Source organism: Tetrao urogallus, assembly GCF_951394365.1.
Source record: "Tetrao urogallus genome assembly, chromosome: 11".
Classification (NCBI taxonomy): Eukaryota; Metazoa; Chordata; class Aves; order Galliformes; family Phasianidae; genus Tetrao; species Tetrao urogallus.
In genome coordinates, this window is record NC_136824.1 from 9,582,458 (window position 1) to 9,606,141 (window position 23,684).

At 42.3% G+C, this 23,684-nt stretch overlaps 1 protein-coding gene across 1 annotated transcript; it reads left to right on the forward strand.

Moving 5' to 3' along the window:
• Positions 1 to 9,132: 9,132 nt before the first annotated feature.
• Positions 9,133 to 22,597, forward strand: USP8 (ubiquitin specific peptidase 8; the record flags this gene model as incomplete). Its single annotated transcript, XM_079540958.1, has 19 exons — positions 9,133 to 9,236; positions 9,625 to 9,769; positions 10,376 to 10,461; positions 11,619 to 11,763; positions 12,113 to 12,170; positions 12,904 to 13,048; positions 13,352 to 13,514; positions 14,328 to 14,472; positions 14,633 to 14,853; positions 15,951 to 16,529; positions 17,706 to 17,795; positions 18,418 to 18,498; positions 18,873 to 19,135; positions 19,702 to 19,914; positions 20,286 to 20,496; positions 20,680 to 20,916; positions 21,551 to 21,693; positions 22,077 to 22,209; positions 22,412 to 22,597. 19 exons carry the CDS (start codon positions 9,133 to 9,135, stop codon positions 22,595 to 22,597), a joined length of 3,348 nt encoding a protein of 1,115 aa, XP_079397084.1.
• Positions 22,598 to 23,684: the final 1,087 nt, after the last annotated feature.

A 23,684-nucleotide genomic window follows, 5' to 3' on the forward strand; every position in this document is an offset into this window, starting at 1 on the left:
TCTTATTACACAAAAATCCGCGGCCGGAGGGGCTCGGCGGAGGGATACGGCCTCGCCGCCGCGTGCCGCGCATGCGCGGAGGCGCGGAGAAAAGGCGGGGGAAGCGCGGGCTGGAGGGGCCGCCATGTTCCGGCCGCTTCCCGCCCGCCGGGGGCTGGGCCCGCCCGTGGCCGCGCGAAGAGGCCCGCCGCGCTGGGGAGGGGCGGGGCTACGAGAGTGCTCGGCATTCCTCCCCTGCGCCTTTAGGGCTGCCGTGCCCGGAGCGTGGCTGGGGAACTGAAGGGGCGTTTTGCCTGCGTGACGGCTCCGCTGAGCCCGCAGCCGGGCGGCCCTGGCCTCGAGCCCCAGCGTTGCGCTGCAGGCTGTACGTAGTGCCTTGAGACACTTGTGAGCTCGGCTCAACCCAGGTGTGGAATGCGCGAGCAGCAGAAGGCAAGCGCTACAGTGAAGCATGAGTCTTGTAGTCTACGTCCTTCAGAACGTGGTATCAGTCAGCGCGTTCCCCCCTTGTTATTTTTAGAGATAATTACGCTTTCTGGATTCCCTTCATTTCCACCAGCCTTTACAAAAGCGTTATTTCTGCCCCAACTCACTGAACACAGCTGGTAGATAAGGAGACACTGGAGAACAAGGCTGGGTGTTGCTGGGCTGCTGTGTTTCTCATTCACACAGGTGCTGTGAGCCAGCCTTCGCCATTCTTTTCCATCATGGATATGTATTTCATATCTCAGCAGGCACCTCTCACCACACTGCAGGCCATCGTCACACAGCGGCTTGCACAGAGAACATTTCCGTGTTCTCACAGGCGTGCATTGGTGGCACTTGTTGCAGTACTGTGGATGAGCACAGCATTCTGAGCTGCTGAAACTCTTGAGGGGAAGAATTCACTCTTCATGTAGTCATGGTTCCATTACCACCAGATGAGTTTTATTATCACGATCACAACTTAGTGAAGTAGTGAAGGAAGAAGTTACATTTTTGTTATAATTCACCAAAATTACATTTAAGGCAGAGATGTCTGATGCTGGCAGATCAGAGCACAGCTCACATCTGAGAAGTGCATGGTTTGTTCTGCTTTATGTCACCCAGGTGTATGGGAGAGTAAGCATTTATCTAAGTAGTTTGATATGTTCTATTAAAAAGCATACTGATTCCTACAGCCGAAATTATGTTATTTATTCACTGTTGCTACACAGTAACATGCTGGTAGGAAAATGCCTTTTAACCTCAGGCAACTCCACAGCTCGTTATAACGCAATGGAGGTGTCAGCATGCTTTAACAAGTGTCTGAATGGGGCGCACTAATCGTAAGGCAGGTCCTCCCCCTGCTCTGTGTGGCCGGATACATACGTGTCATAGAGGGCTGCTCCAAATGTAATGCCTCCTATTTTATGATGTTGGCCCACAACGGCAGAGGCAGATGTGGAGGTTGAACCTTCCCGCCAATATTCCATTACATTTTGCTATCGTGCGACAGGTGGCAGCAGAGGGGCAGTCTGACAAAGAGCATGTCAGCACAGTGAGGCAGTGGGTGGTACATTTCAGCAGTGGTGACAGGAGATCGACTCAGCTGGTGCAAATTGTTGCGAGTGCGGCATGCAGGCTCTCATTCAGCGCTGGTGAAAACGCACACGCAGCTCATGGTGGTGGCTGTCTTGAAAAACAGTGTTTTGGAGCTGAGAATTTGCTCTGCGAAGCTGTTGTGCTCTTTTTACATGTTGTAGTTTCCATAGTTTCCATAAATATGAGGCACTTCTTTTGGGGTGACCTACGTACACGCAGAACCAAAGGATTTTTTAATACAATTTCTTCATAAAAGAGAAGCAATGAAAGGTCCCTTTGAACAAAACACAAAGGACAGGGATAGGACAGGAGGAATGGTTTTAGGCTCTGGGAAGGAAGGTTTAGATTGGATGTCGGGGTGAAGTTCTTCACAGAGAGTGGTGAGGTGCTGGAACAGGCTGCCACAGAGTTGGATGCTTCATCCCTCAGGGTGTTCAAGGCCAGGCAGGATGGGGCCCTGGGCAGCCTGGTCTGGTAGCAGATCTGGAGGTATGTGGCCCTGCCTGTGCCAGAGGCTCGGAACTTGATGATCCTTGGGACCTTTCCAACCCAAGCCATTCTGTGATTCTATGACAGCAGCCAGTGTGGACCCAGCATCACCTTTCCCATCCTCTCCACCGTCACGGTGGTTTCACAGCCGCCTGACTTTCCCAAAGGAGATGATCTGTCTTTTGCAGGCTTCATTCTGCGGAGGACTGCAGCGCAGGACGGTGCCAGGGCCACTGCCTCTTTCCCCTGTGTACAAGCACAGACTGTCCAGCGTGCACTCGGCCCCCCCCGCTCCCATTCCACCCGCACACCGACGCGGGCCGCCACTCAGACCTCAGCTGCCTCTGGGCGGCCCGGGCCGGGCAGCGCGGGGCCAGGCGGGGCGGAGGGCCGCGGCCACAGCGCACCTCGCAGCCCCGATAGGACCGCGGAGAGTCCCCGCCTCCGCGGGGGAGCGAGGACCGGCAGGGAGGGAGGGAGTGGAGGAGGGAAGATCGCCGCCGAGTTCCGCCTCAGCAGCCATGGCCGCGTAGCGTCTCCTCGGCAGCCGCGTTCGGACATGGGCCAGGCCCGGGCCGGCGGGCTGAGGCAGCGCGTCCCCGCGGCGGTGAGTGCTGGGCCGGGCCGCCGCGGGCACCGCTACGCGCCTTTCTCCGGCAGTGGCGGGCGCCCTTGGAGGGGATCGCGGGCCCGCCGCGCGGAGCGCGGTGGGGAGGGGCGGCTCTCGGGGGGCGGCGCGGTGCGGGGCCGAGCGGAGGCGACGGGAGCGGGCGGGGGGCCGCGGCACTCAGTCCCGCGGTGACCTTGGGCGGCCGCAACCCCCGGCCGAGGCGTGAAGGGCCGGGAAAGGGCGGAGGGCGGCCGGAGAGGCGCTGTCAGGGCGGTGCGGCGTCACGGATTGCTGCGGGCCGGGCCTCGGTGCGGGATGAGCCGCTGCGGGAGCCGGGGCCGAGCCTCCGTCAGCGAGCCTCCGTCACCACCATGGCACCGGCTGCTCGTAGGCCGGAATTCAGTATCTAAGGGCATAAAGATGCGTCTGTTTTTACTCAGGGTGAAGAACTTTCAGGCTGAATATATAAAACCAAACTTTTCTGTTTTTGAGTTAACTTCATAGTGTCTTCCTCCCCACATCCCTCCATTGACGACAGTGAAACACTGAACGTACTGAAAAATCCTTTCAGTTCCCCAAAAGGAGCTGTTCCTGCGCACTGCTGTGCCGCCAGGCCACAGGCATCCCTGTGACACCCTGCTGGGTGGCACGGCCAAGGGACGGCAGTTGGGGTGCTGGGTACACGCACCACGTGCTGTGGCATGCCCCATGCCACCTCACATTGCAGAGCTGAGGCCTGCAGGAGCACTCCTGCCTGCATGGAAGTTCAAGACCTTACAGAGAGCACCAGCACTTCTCCCAGTCCGCAGCATGGTGTGCTGCCTGCAGTGTAACTGCTTCTGCGCGTTGCTCTTGCTGTTGTCATTCCACTTAGAGCTTACTCACATCCGTAGTAAAGCAGGCATGGTAATTAAGAGGTAGAAAAACCTGTTACCAAGAGATATGCTTCCCCATCCATGTAAAGATACTTGTTTTAAGTATTCTAACCGTCCTTACATACCCAAACATGATTACCATTATATTTTTGGGATGTTGGCCTTATTTTTAGCTTTCCTGAGAGTGAATAAGGGGCCCAAGCCAGTGCTTCAGCTGGGAATAGACCCGTGGTTTTGTCTAATCTTCATTTTTAAGGAAAATAATTGGCAAACCTGAAATAGGTTGGTTGCTCTTCCTCACAGAGTTGACTAATAGTAAATGTAGCTGTCATGGCTTCTTCAGCCCCTTGTTTTATTTACAGTTTTATCATCCAGGTTTGTTTTCTTATTGAATAAGGAGATATTCTCACTTCTCAGTGGTATATGACGGGTTCATTCCTCAGTGGTGGTGTTGTATTAATGCAGTGACTGTAAGTGTGGAGGGCAATGAAAGGCAAAAGCGAGATTAGTAAATATGTGCTAGCCCAGAAAGAGTGCATTCTGATAAAATTCATGCAGTTCAGATAAGAAAGTACTGTTCATTGCAACTCTTATAGTGGGATCAAACACACCTACACCAAGTTCATGTGCAATCTCCAGGTGTTTCACTGCTGTTAACTATTCTTAGACACCTTTCTTTTTGCAATTATTTTGCTGGACAAAGCATAGAGACCAGGTCAGTTGGGAATCTGATATCTATGAACACCAAGGTTCAAAATCAGCAGGTTATGTTTTTGTATGAAGGAGTTGATTATGATTCTGAAATCGTAAATTCTTTGGAAACATAAAATATCAGGCCAAGGAAAAGTTTTCCTTAAATAGAAGTGAAATAGAAGTTCTTTAAATATTGGTAAAGATCAGCAGCATTTGACTTCAGAACTGTTCTTACATGGGAATTAATGATAGTATGATAAAAAGATAAGAACCACAGTGGGTAAAAGGAATACTTGGGAAAACTTCTGGAGAGTATAAGCAGTAAGGGCAGTTTGGGATTGGATGCTATAGAATCCTATACGATATTCTATACAACACAATAAAAGTGCACTCATGTCCATGCCATGACACTTTTTTTTTGTTTTCTCTTTGCTTCTGTTGTGGAAGAGGCAACGACTGACAAAAGTATGGTACCCCTTGTCTGCATACCTGTGTACTAATCCATGTATTTAAGTAATAAGTGCCTGACCACAGATCAGTGTCTCTCCAGGTAGGTAGCAATGCCTCTTGCCCCTGTGGGAACAGATTCAGGCTGAGGATCAGCTGAATACCCAGCATCATCTCTTAAGTTTTAGCCATTGTGTTCTAGCAGCATTGTACCCAAAACACAGTGGTGAAACAGCAGACAGTTTCTGCTGAAAAGCTGTTAAGAGGTCATCTTCTACTTCACTTACAGGAAGATACTGCCTGGTTGTTACCCTATGTCACAATTTTAATGGACGTTGCGATTGAAAAGAAGCCTGATGTAATCAAGAATGCTATTCCACTGGTTCATTATTTTTCCCGGTATTGAATAATGGAGAAGAGACCCAGATATGCTCCCCACAACAGCTGGTTATTATTTTCCTATTGCTACTTTTTTTTTTTTTTTTTTTTAAGAATAACACAAACTTTGGTTTGGATCAGTGTCACTGTGAGTAGGAGGCCTTGTTTGGTCACTGGCTCTGGCTTTCTCAATGCTTTCATTCAGGTTCTGTCGTTAGGGTCCTCAGCAGCTTGAGCAACATTGAAAAGTTTATGTTTGTGAATCTCGATCAGCTCACAGGCTGGTAACTGCTTTGAAAAATAATATAACAAGAACATAAAAGTACAAGCATGCATTGAACTGCAGGAGAAGCCTGAAGAGTTTTAAGGATCCGCCTGAACAGCCAGCCCTGATAGTGGTCAGTTAAGGAACTAACTTTTCTTCCACAGAGAAGAATGAATTAGAAGCTGTAATTAAAAACTTATATTAACATCTGATACATGCTGCATGTAATTCCATTAAGGAGGCTGTTGAGAACTTGATTCCCTCCTCCCCTGCCCTCCCTGAAAGTATTATTTCTAATCCATCCTAAACTCATTTTACTGCAGCGTGATGTATGAGTTACAGTGCTTTGGGAGGTCAAAGAGTAATACCTCGTTCATCAGCTGCTGTGGGGAGCTGCTCATCTTCTGAAAAAGGTGTAAAAGTTTCTCCAGATGAGGAGATAAAAGTAAGTTTAGTGTTGTGTTTGGCAATTTAAAAACCTTTAGTTATGACTCTAGTTAATAAGAGTGGGAAAATATGGAAAATCAGTTTTTGTTCTCAGCCAGAGCTCAGATGTATCCCCTGTCCATTCATTCTGCATTTGTAGAAATGAGGTTCCAGAAGAGCTGCATTATCAAGGTGTGTCAGCAACGCTGGAAATATTGCAGGCATCTTCTGCCTTTCATTAAGTAGCTCTCATCTTCCACATAGTCTTGTTTTTTCCTCATACAAAGTAGTGTTAAGTTCACATCTTTTTCAGAAGATTCATTTAGTTACATTCTGACAGAACTCAGCCAAATTTTGCTACTTAAGATTAAGAAAATACCAATTACATAACAGCAAACATTGAAGATATATTTAGAAAGGACTTAGAGCTTCAAAGAAAAAGTCTATTTGCAGTTCGAGGTTGCCAGTTAAATACGTGTTTTGAAGGTAGGATTAGACGTGCAGAGCTAAGATCTCAGCACAAGTGAAGCCTTTCCTTGTAAGCCTGCAAGATTTTAAAAATGGGTGCATCTTTGCTTTAGACAAAAAATGCGTTTAGATTGGGAAGGTCCTTTAGTTAGCAGTTGGATGTGCTTTGTTTCATTTCTACTGAATACAGAACTTTTGATTAGTTGTCTGCTTTGTTTTCAGCAACTAAATACCTCCTGAAAGTTAAAGCTAAGCATAAGGCACATCATATAAGGTCTATAAATATCAGTCCAGGTCTATAAATATCTAAGGTGTGGGGGGCAGAATGGCGAGGCCAGACTGTTTTCAGTGGTGAGTGGAGACAGGACAAGGGGAAACGGCTGGAAACTGCAGCATAGGAAGTTCCGCACAAACATGCGCAAGAACTTCTTTACAGTGAGGTGACGGAGCACTGGAACAGGCTGCCCAGGGAGGTGGTGGAGTCTCCTTCTCTGGAGATGTTCAAGACCTGCCTGGACGCCTACCTGTGCTACCTGGTGTAGGGAACCTGCTTTGGCAGGGGGGTTGGACTCGATGATCTCTGGAGGTCCCTTCCAACCCCTACAATTCTGTGATTCTGTGATATGGGGTAGGTGACCTTCATAGGTCTTCCCTACGAAGATGCATGGGATATAGGAAGAATTAATTTTATCTGCTAAAATTAGTATTTGAGGCTTTTATCATTTACTTCCTAGGATGATGTGTAAAGCAATCTCCTAAGGAAGGATTTTTGACAAGTGTTCTAAGCTTGGACAAATGCTTTGTAATTGGTTAAGTTAGCACAGGCAGCACCTGTGTCTAAACACTGTGTTACCCAGCTGGTGAGAGCTGCGTGCCATGGGAAGGCCCATCCTCTTCCCCTGCTATCCCCAAAGGCTAAAATAGCTTACTGTATAGCACATGCAAAGATTGTAGTTAGACTGTCTGCATGAGACTTCATGGACTCCAGTTCTGGGCTCCTCAGTTTGAAAAAGGCATGGATCTTGTGGAAGGAGTCCAGCAGAGGGACACAAAGATGGTTGAGGGCCTGGAGCATCACCCTGTGAGGGAAGGCCGAGAGACCTGGGTCTGTTCAGCCTGAAGAAGAGAAGACGACTGAGGGGAGGATCTGATTAATGTTTGTATGTATCTAAAGAGAGGTGAGGGGCAAATGGATGAGGCCAGGCTCTTTTTAGTAGTTTGTAGTGATAGGACACAAGAAGTTCCATACCAACGTGCAGAACTTATTTACAGTAAGGGTGATGGAGCACTGGATCAGGCTGCCTAGAGAGGCGGTGGAGTCTCCTGTGGAGATATTCAAGCCCTATCTGGACACAGATCTGTGCAACCTGTTGTAGGGAACCTGCTTTAGCAGGGAGCTGGACTCCATGATTTCTTGAGGTCCCTTGCAGCCCCTGCAGTTCTGTGATTCTGTGACTACTATGCACAGAATGTCAGATGAGAAGATTTAGCAGTCTCTTCTGACCACTTCTGCTTAAGTGTGTGGCCATTGCTTGGGAGTACTTCCCACAGGCCACAGAAAGACAGCTGCACCTTAGAGTTCAACACCTACAGCATGGCCGAGATGTTTCGAGCAGACTTCAGTCTGCTTTAACCTTCCTGTGTCTTATCAAGGCATAATGAGTCACATTGCCATCTGTGTGCAGAGGTCAGTGTTAGGCTCATCATACGATGAGTATCCAGCACAAATTTCATGGTACAGATAGGCCAGATGGTTTCTGAAAATATATTTACTGGCTTCAGAGTTGAATAAACTTGCTGGATAGATGAGTTTGAACATTCTTAAGTCAGCATTTCCTTCCTCCTTGGTTTCTAAATTCTTCTGCTTGTATTCTTGACAAGTTACCTAGCATTGTTTCAAATAATTCTATCAATTGAGAAGGATTAATTTATACTGTTACCTATTCAGCCAGTCTTGCATGAATAATACATAATACATGCAATAGATAGGAGGACTGTTATGAATGATTAACATTTAAATAGCTGCAATTTAAACATTATTCCCCTTTTGGCAAGGAAGGTTTGGGTGTAGGAGGGAGCTGGGCTCCTTCAGCCTGGAGGGGAGAACACTCCAGAGAGACCTCACTGCAGCCTTCCAGTGCCTGAAGGGTGTCTGCAAGCAGCAGGGGAAGTGATTTCTTACTCAGTCTGGTAGTGACAAGACAAGAGGGAATGGCGTTAAACTAAAAGAGGGGAGGCTGAGGTTAGATGTGAGGGAGAAGCTCTTCACTCAGAGGGCAGTGAGGCCTGGGCATGGGCTGCCCAGAGCTGTAGGTGCCCAAGGCCAGGCTGGGTGGGCCCTGGGCAGCTGAGCTGGGGGCACACAGCCCATGGCAGAGACTGGGGCTGGGGGCTGTAAGGTCCCTTCCCACCCAGGCTGTTTTGTGATTCTACGATTCTTAAAAAAATAAATAATTTGCTAAAACTCCTGAAATTGGTTTTCACTCATGCTTTGTGCTAGAAATGATTGCCCAGAGTAAGAATCAGATTTTGTGTTTGTTTAAATAGCAGCATATTTCTATAAGAAATGCTGGTTACAAAGCAGTAATGTAGATTAAATGCCAAAGACATAGGTGCCAGCATATTAGAGTAACGTGTCACCAGGTTGTGGTGGACCAGAACAACCGTTGGAGCTGTAAGTGATTACCTATGCTTAATTCACTGTTAGAATCATTAATTATAATTTACACTTTAACTGTATGTGCTCCAGATTGTTTTATATTCCTTTTGATTCATGTGACATGATCTAGATCAGGCGATAACTACATACAGGTCACTATAGTAATTGTATTAAAATACTGAAGTATAATTGGTCTTTTTTTTTCCCAGAAAACTATTGGTAGAATCTTGTAAGGAGGGAGATAAATAACTACATTAACATGCCTGCTGTGGCATCTGTACCTAAGGAGCTGTATCTCTGTACTTCATTGAAAGATCTCAACAAGAAGACGGAAATAAAACCTGAAAAGACCAGTACAAAGAGGTATCTGTGTTTTAAGTGACTTGGAATTAACTACACAAAATACATCCCTCAGGAGCACATAGTAAATAGAATTTTGATACCTATGCAGGTTAGATTGTTTCCTTCTGTATTCGGGAAAATATTTTTTCTAAATACTTTCTCACATCACAGCATGCTCTTTCAGTACAGAAGACTTTAAATGAGGCTAGTGAACAAACTAAAGCAAGGAGAAACATCATTTGGAGGAGTGCGATTCTAATTCATGTTTAGTGAGGTCTTTGTATTATTATGGTAAAAACCAAACAGTGCGTGGGCAGAGGCTGTGAACGCTTAAAATGGCATCTTGCAGTTAAAAGTGTTTGGGGAGAAGCCAACAATCACGTGCCTTACACCTCTTCTTTGATTTCAGTTACGTGCAGAGTGCCCTTAAGATTTTCAAAGCCGCAGAAGAAAGCAGATTGGACCGAGATGAAGAAAAAGCTTATATCCTGTATATGAAATATGTGGCTGTTTATAATTTCATTAAAAAGAGACCTGATTTTAAGCAGCAACAGGTATGAAGGCCTTCTGTCTAACCTTTTCTGCATTAGTGAAAGTGCCAAAAGTACAGAAAGTTATACTAACACACATTCAAAGGCTTACACTGATATTACATAAATTGCCTCACATACACTGAGATTTCTCTTTCCTGCTTCTGACAAGTTTTTTTCTTAATTGCTTTTACAGTTTGCTTTTATCATTTACACATCAGATGCATAAATAGATGTGTGAATATTTTTTATGGAAAGCTAATCCTCTCTTTTCCATTCCAACATCTTTTGAGACAGCACTAAGAAGTTTGGGGATTGTGGAATGTGTTTCTTTTATTCATTTCAAGTCTCCTTCACTGAAAATGCGTGAATGTGCATTTTTGCTTTTACTTCTGCAACTAGATCCATCTTTTACTGAGCAGAAGTGCCTTGTTGGTATTAGTGCTATAGAACAATGTTAATTACCAACTCATGCTTGAGGGGAAAATATTTGACTCGAAACAGTACCTTTTGTTGGCATTATCATCCTTATAATACAGTTTTTCTATAGATTAGCTATTCTTGATATGCACAGAAGTAGGAATCATTAAGCTGTACTGTTAATATGTGGGCTGATGCTTGTAATTCTAGGATTATTTCCATTCCATTCTTGGCCCTACAAATATAAAAAAAGCTATTGAAGAAGCTGAAAGACTCTCAGACAGCCTTAAACTCAGGTATGTGAATACAGCAGATGATGTTGTTCAATAGACCTGGAGCCTATGCAGGCAGTTTCAGGCTTTCATTGCTATATAGTAGTAGGGGATTGTGCTTGAAATTACTGGCAGCTTAAATAATTTACCTACAGTAGTGTGCATTTATAGATTATTTTATGTCATCATGTATTGCAGTAACTTGCCACTGTTTGTGTTATGTTGCAATTCTTGGTGGCTATGATTTATTGATAGTGTTTCCCAGTTTTGTTCAGCAGCTCAAAAAGAAACTGCAAGATAAACTGTATGTATGCTAGGGCAGATCAGGACCCTTTTCCTCCTCCTTTTCATCACAGTCCTCTGGAACCAAATACACCTTACTGTTTGGCTCAGTCATTAAGATTAGCTCCAAACTTTTTGTTTTGTGGAATCACCTCATCATCTCAGTTGTATTAAATATAATTGAATGCACAACAACGTTGTGACTGTAAAAGCCTGAAGTTGATCTAAAAGCTGTGGCTTACAGTTCTGTGGTTGTCCTTACGAAGGCAAATGGCTGGGAGGTTAACTTTCAAGGCTGAAATGAACCTCCTGTATGCAAGACTTAAGTCCGCAAAAAAACGTGTGTGCGATTCCTGCGTAGATGTCACTGTAGTCTCTGAATTTGAAATAAAGAGCAGGGAAACTGGTGAGGGCATAACAGAAGTATAACATCAACTTACACTGACCATGACTGCTGCTATACAGGTAGTTCTGATCTAACTCCTCAAAAAAAGGAAGTTCAGAGAACTGAGATAACTTTCTAACTATTACTATTATCTGTGCTGTTGCAAAACCACATAAAGTACCTTGTATGACTGCTACAGTATATGGAAGTTTACCTGCAAGTGACCAGTTCATACTCCTGTTTCTATGAAATGAAGAACCTATTGCATCAAGTGATTGCGAGGTTAAAGAATTGCAAGGCTTAAGAGTAACGGCTGTGGAATAGGATAAGAAAATCATCCCAAGAGCAGGAGAAACAGGACATGCAGTCATGGAGGAAAATGGGGGTTTGTTGAAAGGATTGGGTGTTGGGGGGTATTTCACCCATCCACCCCAGGGCTATTGTGGTAACTAACTAAGGCTAGCTTATTATGTGATACTGGAGAGGGGAAAAAACACACACTTTTGTTTCACAGATATGAGGAAGCTGAAGTACGGAAAAAACTTGAAGAAAGGGACAGACAAGAGCTGCAGAACAAGCAAGAGCCAAAAGATGATGGAAAGAGTTCAGCCAAAAGCTCATCAGAAGCTACAGCAGATGGCAAAGGAAAAAGCCAGAGGGTAATTGAAGTTATCTGCAAATTCTCTAGTTCAGTTATGGTTTAAATCTACTGTTTGATATTTGTTAGCTATCTCCAGCTCAAAATCATACCACATTGTTTTGGTGTGGGTTGTTTTTAATTAATTTATGCTCCCCACTGCCTTTCCAAGGAAAACTCAAAAGGTTGAGTTTTTACCAACCTCAAAGTCTCGCTTAAGACAGACTTGTCTAGCAAAAGGAAGCTTCTTTACTTCTTCCTGTGGCATGGTTTGACCAGTTCCCCTCCACTTGTGTGAGAATCAGTGTCTGCTGGCCACCTTGATTCTGACTATTAGGTCTTACTGTTTTTTTCTCCTCCTTACTACACAGATCAATGGTGAGACGAAGCACTCACTGGAAAGAAAGGATCAGGCTGAGAGTTTTAGTGGTAAGATAATGTTTACACAGGCGTGAACAAAGTCTCCATACACCTGTGTACCTATTGCTTTTGCTGCTGCAGTCCTTTAAAGTTATTTCACGGTCAGAATATTTTGCTATCCTGTATTTCAGTAATAGCAGCTTAGTGATAAAGCTCCGTATTTACATCTTCATTACTTTTCTTGTACTTAGAAAGTTGACCTGAGGTTTGTTTTGTTTGTTTGTTTTTAAGTTTAATAACTAGAGTGATCAAACAAAAAATGTCTTTTCAACTGATATGAAAAAACATCTAGGCAAGGCTGAATCGTGTCAGCTTTCAAAGTTAAATAAGAAATTCCCCCGCCCGTCCCAGTCCTCTGCTTTTTTTTCCTTGTAAGAAATGTGAAAATGTTCCTCTTCAGCTGAGAACTCTAGAGAACATCTGCAGTATGTAGCTCTTGAGTGCTTGCCTATATAGCTTATGTTAAATGAGACCATGACAAATTAAACTAATTTATCACCAAACATCCAGTATTGTCACATTCAGCAGGTTAGCTGCTAATCACTGCAGTAGTGGTAGTGAAAGAATCAATCTGGTCTGCAGTGTCTCAGCTCCATGGCTTTGTGGGAAGGATGTGTGTTAACACTCTGTATGCTTTTCTGTTCTGTGTCATCTATTTGCAGTCCTGATTACTCCAGAAGTGATGATAGCTATCTCCATTTACGTTGTAGCTTTTAGCATCTAACAGCTTTTGTATTTCAAGGAGCAGTCACAGCTGAGAAACTGTTTGCAATGATGACAGACAGAAGCATTGAATTGATTATAATGGATGCTCGAAGCTTGAAGGACTACCAGGAGTCCTGTATTCCAAGATCTGTCAGTGTCCCAGAAGAAGCTATCAGTCCTGGGTATGGAATAATGTTAAATGATAATGGAACATTTAATTTCTCTGTTTCTTCTTCTGTGTTTCTTGCAGTCTCTTAAAAACAGAAAACCTAACTCTGCATTAGAAAGATCATATGCTTTCACAGCTCATACACTTCAGTTTCAGAGTCCCTGATCCATATGAATTGTTGAAATATACCTGGACTCTGTTCTTGCATGTACCTATCCAGAGAGCATGTATTTTATCCAAGCACAGAAATGTGTGCATAATGGCTCTATGTATTGTTGGTACATCTGTCATTTAAATGCATATTGATACATTTCAGAGTTACTGCTAGTTGGATTGAAGCCAGACTGCCAGAGGATTCTAAAGATCCATGGAAGAAGAGAGGACACTTTGATTACGTTGTACTGCTGGACTGGTTTAGTTCTGCAGAAGACTTAAAGCTAGGAACAACTCTTCGCAGTCTGAAAGATGCACTTTTTAAGGTTTGCAAGTTTCATATTTTATATTATTTCATCTCAATAAACAAGGCAGTCTTAAATCACCCATAATTACAAAGTATATGGATGACAATGACATTCTAGGTAAGCATCTTGGTTCAGTTTTCAAAGACTGCTTGTTTTAGTAGCAGAAGTATGGACTGAGGCTTTACTTCCCCCTGCTTGTGCTGTAGTAGTAGAAATAATTCTACTATTAGTATTATATATATAATATATGCATACGCTGCAAAGAGCAGAATGATTCAACTCCCCAGCAGTTAGCTGGTAAACTTCAAGTACAAACATATTTCAGGCAGTTCTCCCTGTTTACTGCTTTACAGAATAGTTCCTCACCTCTGTGCCTTCTTCATGTTCTTCAATAACCTTCGATATTAAGGGTCTTGGGAAGAGGCTGAGTTGGAGCCTGAGCTCTGAAGGGCTTTTCAGAAAGTTAACATGATGCCCCCAACCAGCGCCCCTCATCACTGAGGGAGCTTGTTAGATAAAATGCTGAAGTAAACGTTACAATAAAAATATTTTTCTGCACAGAGGATTGTCACTTGAATAAGTAGTAAGTGGGTCTGTGTTGGAAATATTTGGGCCCTGTTATAGGTAGAGACAGGAACTTCAGTGCTGGGAGTTCTCCAGACCGTTCCCCAAAGTGTTTTTGCAGCCAGTTTAATTCTTATCTAAAAGTCTCAAAAGTAACTTCTAAGTTTAATGACTTGAGATAGAAATTTCAACAACATGGTTAAGATTGAAAAGCTTCCACACTATGTTTAGATCATTTAATTTCAAACTTTTTTTTTTCCCTTACAGTGGGAAAGCAAAACTATACTGCAGAATGAACCTTTGGTTCTAGAAGGAGGCTATGAAAACTGGCTCCTTTGCTTTCCCCAGTACACAACAAATGCTAAAGTAACTCCACCCCAGCATGGCAGGAGTGAAGCAGTAACTGTGTCTTGTGAGTACAAAGATATCTGTAACTAATGTATGTAATAACACTTATTTGAGATGGCCTTGTCTTGGGCTACATCTCTAAATCTTAATTTGAGGGTCTGGTGAAACTTGAGTATTACTTTATCGTAAGAGCTGTCTCATGTGTTTTCTCCCTTCTATCCCAGTGGATTTTACGTATCCCTCTCTGGAAGAGCCAGCTCCTGCTCCACCTGTTGCCCCTACAAAGCCTTCTCCAACAGAAGTGGTCGAAAATGAAGAAACAGGAGCTAATTTGGAAGAGAGATTAAAATCACTGAACAGACCAAGTGTAGAAGGTGCTGCTGTTCCAAAACCCGACAGCTCATTTATAGTTAATCCAGCATCAATTACAAGAAATATCCCTGAGGTAAGCTGTGCTCCTTTCTTTCAAAGTTAGTACAAGGTTAATCTATCACAAGCAGAAGCCTAAACCCACAGGGAGACGTTCTTGGTATTTGTTTAAGCCTTGAAAACAAGAAGACCAGTGTAGAGACTATTAGAAGTCTGTGAAGCCATAGTAAATAATCCACAGAACCTCATGAAGCTGAATATACTTGATGCAATTTCTGAGTTTTTGCTGAGGATTTCTATATAAGCACAGCAGAAAGTAAAAGTCAGCAGTTGCTCATTAATTCTAAAAGTCCATAAGCAAACTTTTCTAATCAATGCAAACAGATGATGAAACAAGAAGGGCAGTTAAACCATAACTTACCTTGGCTACTCCAAAGCTCTCCTTTCCAGCCACCATATCTTCCTTTGAACAGCAGAACATGCAGCTGGTTTTTCACTTCTTGTCTTGTGCTGAAAACATGGGGACTTGTTTCTTCTTCTCACAGACACAGAACTTTCTAAAAACACCTTTGTAGAGTCCTTGCACTAAAATAATTTGCTTTCTTCAGTAGACAAGGCTAAAAATACCAACCCCTTTGCCTTTTTAGATAACTCTTTTAACGTAGATTTCAGTTAACAAATACCTTATGTATTTTCCTCCTTGAACTAGACCAGCCTTTGCTCATTCAGAACTTCCAGTACTAAAACAACCTGCTCCCCTAGGCTTGAGCAGAAGTCAGTCTTAAGTATCTCTTCCCAGCAGGCTCACCTGCCGTAATTAGGTGGCAGAGCATGTGATTGAGAGCCATGTGCAAATTAGGCTGCCTGATTGCCCTAAAACATTCACCTTTGGAAGCTCAAGAATAAAGACCCAAATTGCAGTAAGGTGTGCTTAATGCTGTGCTTATGGTTCTTTAGGGCCTGTTGACTCTTACCTCGTGTCTGGAAGTTAAATGAATAGCTGATTTTACTAAAAAGCACCTGAATTACCAGATCTACTGAAATTGAAGGTTGATTCTCTGTCTGGCAGATACCTATTTTTTATGATCTTTATTCTTTTATGCATCTGACTTAGAAGTCCAGCCAAGAGAGCACCAGTAGCTGTAGTGAATTGTTCTCTGCTTTCTGTTACAGGTTGATCGTTCTAAAAAGCCTTCCATAAAAATACCCGATGATAATAAACCAAAATCTGAAAGCACGCCCAGTGACAGCCAGCCTATTGAGAATGGCCGCGTGGTCCCAGACCGGTCCACAAAGCCGTTACTGGATGCTAAGAGTGTTCTGACAGAAGAAGAAAAAAGCCGAGTACATGCAGAAACTGCTGCCCTGATGGAGAAAAACAAACGAGAAAAAGAACTGCGGGAGAGGCAGAAGGAAGAACAAAAAGAGAGACTCAAGCGAGAAAAGGAAGAACAAGAGCAAAAGGCAAAGGAAGAACAGAGAGAAAAGGAACACAAAGAAAAGCTACAGCAATCCAAAGAGGAGAGGGAACAGAAGGAGAGGGACGAGCAGATAAAAAGAGAACAGGAGGAGAAGGAAAAAGAAAAAGCACGCAAGGAAGCAATAGAAGCAAAAAAGCAAAATAAAAATGAACTAGAAAGCATTGATGCAAAAAAGGTTGAGGCTGACAAAATATCTGTAGAAAGAAGAGAAAAGGGCTCTCGAACACCAGATACGCAGAGACGTGTACTGGGTGATGCATCCCCGAGCAAGGTCAGTGAAAAGCGGAGCGTGGAATGATTTCAGTGCTTCTGAAGTGAGATAGCATCAGTGTGAATTTTAAATATACTCAGTATCGGAATCTTACTTAGGCCTGCTGTTTTTACATAAACACACAGGAGAAAGTTGAAACCAAGAATCAAATAGTTTTGCAGGACAGCTTAACTTGGTTCTTCCTTGTAGGTGGGCAGAGTGGAGTCTCCATAAGATCATAAAAATTACATCGTGAAGTTTAGAATGGATGGTTCACAGTCTGCCATCCTGTTTCAACTGTGGAGCCATGGCAGCACTTTCTGTCAGGCTGCTCTAGTCACATACGCTGTAATGTGGTGACAAATTCTTAGGACAGAATCACGTTACCACAACAAACTCTATAGTGCCCCCAGCTGCATGAACAGTGATGTAAAGGATTTTGTTAGTATAGGAAGTGAAGTAAGCAACAATTTATTGTTTTTTTTGCTGAGAACAGCCCAGTTCCAGCTCTTTGGGGGTTATGTTTTCTTCTTTCCTCCAATTCGTGAAAAATTTTCATTTTGGTTGTGAAAGAATTATCTGATCCTGAGAAAGGAACCATTTATGAAGTTAGCTTACTGAAACCGATGTCCTCAAAAACATTTCTCAAGATACACTGGGGTATTTCTTTCTCCCTTAGCAATTGTTTGTGTAATGGAAATGCTCAAAGGAGCCAAAACATCCTCAGCACAGTCATTCTTGAACTTTTGTTTGACTGACAGGGCAACTTCACATAATCCTGAAGTGACTGTCCATGATAAAATAAATTCATAGTCTTGGATTTACACATTGTCTTGTTCAGGGAGAGGCTTTATCACACTGAAAAGTACAAACAAAAGTGAGGAAAAAGTCTTTATTTAAAAACAAAGTAACAACCCCGCAGCTTTTAATGGGGAAAGTAGTGCATGTGGAACCTCTACTTATTTTCTAAGCTCTTGAAAGTAGTAAATCTGTCTTACATAACACAACATTCAGTTACAAAGGCTATTCCAAAAACCACTGTATAGGCTAGCAATACAAAAAGTGATGCTAGCTGCAGTGACTTCATTTAACATAATGAGAAAATTTAATTTTGCTTCTTCCCTATTTTGCTTTATCAGCCTTCTTTACTAACAGCCTAAATGAAAATTGAAAGCCTTCTCTCAAAATCTTTTACAGCAAACTGAGGTTAAAGGACAACCAGACAGTGGAGCTCAAAAGCCAGGACCCCTTAGAGAGGATTCTGAACAAGATACTGAAAGACTTAAAGTAAATACATTGTGTTTCATGTAGCCAAAAACAAGCAAGTGGAGATGCTTTGTGATTGTTATTTCATGTGAAATTCTACCTCACTTTAATTTCCAAAGTCATAATCTTAAGAAAAGGCTGTGCTATGCTCATAGCTGTTTGAGTTTCTTTTATTTTGTCATATTCGTCTGCAAAAAATTTGTGAGACTTTCATTAGAAATTTTCACGTGCTTCTGATGGCATTAACAAGTGCTCCACACTCATTTGTCATCTCATGTGTACTTTGTTGCATACTAGCTGGGAAGAAAGAAAAGATTTTTGCTGTGTGTTTAACAAAAACACATATTTCTAACAAAGTGGCTCAACGAGGGGAGGAATGGAGTAGTCAGGTTATTGTGAAGCTGAATTGTCTTGTCTTTTTCCTGGAGCATGTCAGCATACGGCTTTTGTCTGGGTTGAGCAGTATGAAATAGCAGTCCTATTTGCCATCTTTATGTCCTACAGTGAATTGCATTTTCAGCTACAATGAAGGATTTCTTATTGAACTGTTTTGCGTTCAATCGTGCAACTACATGGGGAAGTCACAGGCAGCTTGCTGCTCCGTGTAGGTAACTGTGCCTCACATTGCTCTTGTATTTATTAGTCTCTGCGGGAGCCATTGATCAGAGCCCGAAGCGAAGAAATGGGGAGGATAATACCAGGACTGCCTGAAGGTTGGGTAAAGGTAACTTTCTATTTTGATGTCATAACCGAGCTGCTTCCGCAATTTCCCAATGCTTTTCAGTTGTCACATTTCTAAGTCAGATCTTTATTTTTGTCTCTTTAGTTTCCACATGCAGTTATTTTCCAATTTTTTCCTGAATTTTCTGTAATGAAACCAGGGAAGCTCATGTGCCGACTCCAGTACTAAGGAGTGTCTGTTTAAATGCATGTTGGTGAAGGTGGTACTTTCCACTGCGTTTAACCCGTTAAGTATTGAGGACAGTAACTACTCCTCAGTGTTTAAGAAACTCGTGTGTTTTCCTGCAGTACTCCATAAATGGACAGGCTTCATAGTAGATCTTGAGCTAATTTTAAAACTTCATTTCCTTCCCAAAGTTTCTGGATCCAATCACTGGAACCTTTCGTTACTATCACTCGCCAACGAACACTGTGGAGATGTATCCACCAGAAATGGCTCCCTCGTCCACACCTCCAGCCACTCCACCAACCCGCAAACCCAAGCCGCAGATGGCTGCTGAGCGGGAGCGGGAGCACTCCAAGCTGAAGCGCTCCTACTCATCCCCAGATATAACCCAAGCCATTCAGGAGGAAGAGAAGAAAAGAATTCCTGTAACCCCTGCAGTCAATCGTGAAAATAAGTATGTTTGATAACTTACATCCCAGCTTGGGCAATTATAGCATATAGGACAGTTTTGTCTTTAACTCACTGAAAGCTGTGTTTTCTAAGTAGACTTGAAAGAATACCAGAGAGTTTTTCTTTGTAGACTCTAATGCATGGGCGGACATCTTTGAGAGTTAATGTCATTATTTATTAACATGAGTTTCAGGGATTGCAGTATGATTGGATGACAGTTGCTTTTTAGGTATTGGCATTTGTGTTACTGTATTAAATGCCAGTCCTGGCACTTTCAGTCTGTGAAATAGCGCATTTAATTTTTAAAAGTGAAGAATTAGCTGTTAATTATATAATAAATTTAAATAAATAAAAGCTGATTTAGCCCATACCTCGGCCCAATTACAGGCCTGCGTATGTAGGTTCGTCACTGGTCCATTAACTTGTCTTCAGCACCCTAAATGATGTTATTTGGGCAACTTCTTGCACTCGGATGTTTTGCCACCTGTGAGGAAAGTGGTTCTGGTGGATTATGTGCATGGTTTTGTCAACTGTCAGACTGCTAAAAAATAAATAAATCTTTCTTTACAGACCAGTCTATTACCCTAAAACAGAAATTTCAAGACTCTCTGCATCACAGATTAGGAACCTTAATCCTGTGTTTGGGGGATCGGGACCAGCTCTTACAGGACTTCGTAATCTAGGGAACACTTGCTATATGAACTCCATACTACAGTGTCTGTGCAACGCACCTCACCTAGCTGAGTACTTCAACAGAAACTTGTATCATGATGACATTAACAGGTAACAATCTCATATTCTCATCCTTTTTTTTACAACTGAGGGATAAGAAGTGTTTTTTTAATTAACAACTGTAAAGTCAGATCAATAGAGCTGGAGATTTTTTCCAGAGATTTCTCAGAATTCAGCCGTGGGCCGGAATAGGCTTTACTGGGCAGTGTGAACTAAATTCTGCTGAGTGTGTTCACAGATAAGCATTGGTTGCTTTGGTTGATTGCAGTACACTTACGTAACAGTTGGCATAATTAGCTGGGAATAGGAATACCTTCCATCAGACCAATAGTGAATATTTAAGTTACAGCGTAAAAGTAGGCAGAAATTTCAACTCAGACTGACAGCTTTTTTGTTTTTATCGGATCTGTTTAATTGTGTAGGTCCAATTTCCTGGGGCATAAAGGTGAAGTGGCTGAAGAGTTTGGAGTAATAATGAAAGCTTTGTGGACAGGACAGTATAAATATATCAGTCCAAAAGACTTCAAAATTACAATTGGGAAGATTAATGACCAGTTTGCAGGATATAGCCAGCAAGACTCCCAGGAGCTGCTTCTCTTTCTAATGGACGGCTTGCACGAAGACCTCAATAAAGTAAGATACATGCATTACAAGTCGTACATCTGCTAAATGTTGATGGCAACAGTGGAAGAAACCTGTGAAAGAGAGCTCAGGCAGATGGCTATCCTGACACATTTAAATATCATTTAAATGTTCTTCCTTTTTTTTTTATGTATGTTAATATATGGCTAAGGTAATCCAACATCTGTTATACAGGCTGACAACAGGAAGAGATACAAGGAAGAAAACAACGATCATCTCGATGACCTCAGAGCAGCAGAACTCGCCTGGCAGAAGCACAAACAGCTCAACGAATCCATTATTGTGGCACTCTTCCAAGGCCAGTTCAAATCAACAGTGCAGTGTCTCACATGTCACAAGAAGTCCCGAACCTTTGAGGCTTTCATGTATTTGTCCTTACCACTTGCATCCACCAGTAAATGCACACTGCAGGTAAGCTGACACTAGAGACAAATATTAAAAACATTTCTCCTTGACTTTGTTATGACCCTGCCCAGAGGTTGTGCAGTCTCCCTTGTTGGACAGGGATGTGGTCCTGGACAACCAGCAGGAGTGGCTCTGATAGCCTCCAGAGATGCCTTTCAACCCTGACCATTCTGTAATTCTGTGCTCAGCCTCTTGTCAAAGGAGTTTTCAGCGTTCCAGCTTAATTTACACCAACCTGAAACGTGAACAGATCCCAGTCTGTTACTGTTTAATTCTTCTGAATTAAAAAAAAATAAAGATCATAAGTATTTTAAAACACAAGCAGGATGGAAATATCAAAATCACAGTCAGAAAAGACATCTAGTATTTGCTCTTGTTGGTCACACTATAAATGTTTTGTGTTGTTTTCTTCCTTTAAATATTGTAGGCATACTCTGAAGATCTGGCAAATAAATAATACATGCAGTAAAACTTTCACAGGTGGATTTAATTCCGTTTTCATCACCTGTGTGAAACGTGGCATGCAGATAACAAGCAAGATGCTGCAAGTTAACAAGCAAACAGGAAATAAGCATTTTGATTCCGTTATCTTAAATAGCCATCCTTCACAATCCATACTTGTGTGTTCTCTTGTTTTAAGGAATGCCTTAGATTGTTCTCCAAAGAGGAAAAGCTCACCGATAACAACAGATTTTACTGTAGCCATTGCAAAACTCGAAGGGATTCTTTGAAAAAAATAGAAATTTGGAAATTACCACCTGTGCTTCTCGTGCACCTGAAACGGTGAGTGAAATAATGATTGGTGGAAATGAATTGGTATGAAATGACCAGGATTTGATGAAGTTTGGTTGTTCTAGTGCAGCCATTCACTATTCTTAATTGGAGAAAGTTCCAGTTGTATTTCCACTGCATTGACACAAGAACTGCATTTTCACCTGATGTCTGATTTACTGGGCTGTTGTTCACAAAGCACTTCTACAAGCTACTTCTTCTCATTTGTGCTCAGAAGCACACGTGTGAGCATAAGCTGTTTGTGAAACAGTTTAATTTTTAGATGACACCAAGCCTGGGTTAAAAACAGGGAAAACTCACACATGGCTTAACACGTGTGCTTAAATAGCTTGTGAGAGATTTGTAACTTATAACGATGCTTTTTAATTTTCTAGATTTTCCTATGATGGAAGATGGAAGCAAAAACTTCAGACCTCTGTAGATTTCCCATTGGAAACTCTTGACCTTTCACAGTATGTTATTGGTCCAAAGAATAATTTGAAGAGATACAATCTATTTTCAGTATCAGTAAGTAATTCACACTTCAGGTTACGCGATCTTTGTGCTAAGACTTTATTTGCAACCATAGAGACCAAAAGAAGTTATGCCCTAAAATGAACGATCAGTATTTAGTTTAGAATCACATATTCTACGTCATTTTTCTTAACCAGGTAAGAAATGGAAGCTTTCGGAAGCCATCAATTTTTTCTTCTCCTTTTGCCATTTGCAGAATCATTACGGTGGGTTGGACGGAGGGCACTACACCGCCTACTGCAAAAATGCCTCCAAACAGCGCTGGTTTAAGTTTGATGACCATGAGGTATCTGAGATCTCAGCATCATCTGTGAAATCCTCAGCTGCATATATTCTCTTTTACACTTCTTACGAACAACGAGCAGTGGAAATGGCCACATAAAGTAACATGGGTTAAGAAAACTGGTTTTCTTTTTATAAGAACAAAGTAGTTCTGGGAAGGCAAATGAACATGCAAAGCTATGGCAGATATAGTCATTGAAGTTATGGGGATGGCTGCAGCAGCTTCTCCGCAAGCAAGCTCTTTACGGTCAGAACTACTGCTTAAATGAGTGATTAATAATGCTTGTGGTAATACTGCCATCTGTGAAACCATTTAAAAGCATACTTTGCATTACCATTTATTGAAAAAAACAACTATATTTTTAGTCTGCTCCAAAATTAAATTCTAGCTTAGTCACCTGAACTCTATTAACAAGTAGTTGAAATTGTCTAAAATTCCCAAGGCATATCTTGATTTTTATCTTCATTCTTTCACTGTTATGGCCTTTTCACATTTCTAACCTTAAGCTTGACTCTACTGTGAATACTCTAGAATGATGTAAACAGTTAGGAATGTAAGTGTACATATTGATTGCATACTTGCACATCAGAACTATGTATATAATAAAACGTTGTCCTTTTTGTGAGAAACTCTAAAACTCAGAGGATTGCTTTAATTTGCCAGCTCTTAAGTAACTGCAACACTACTTATTTAAAAGGAGAAAAAAGCAGAGCTGTATTTTTTGTTAGCTTTTGTCAATATTTGTGCACTTCAGAGTTACTCTAAACAAACAAGACTTTCCTTTTTAATTTTTTTAATATAAATTTTCATGTATACATGCATTAAAAACCTTAAGAAATGATTTAAAAATATATCCTGTTAAACATATGCTTGGGTTTGTTTTCATTCTCTGCTGGTTTTGTAATGGTCAGGGTTCTACAAAATGACAATCTGAGTCATTCACGCAGTTTAAAGGCTCTTCAGATGAAGAGACTGCTACTTTGTGTACAACTAGTTAGTTTAGAAACTGCTTGAGCTGAATCTTGTGCATTGTCCTGGTCCAGATTGGGTTGGTTTTCCTTCTCTGATTAGACTGGCATTCAAAAATCTTAAATCCTACAATCCGAACTTCTGTCTACATGCATACGTAACCAACAGAGAAGCTGGAACCTTCAGGTAAGCACGTGTGCGTGCTCAGCAGCTGCAC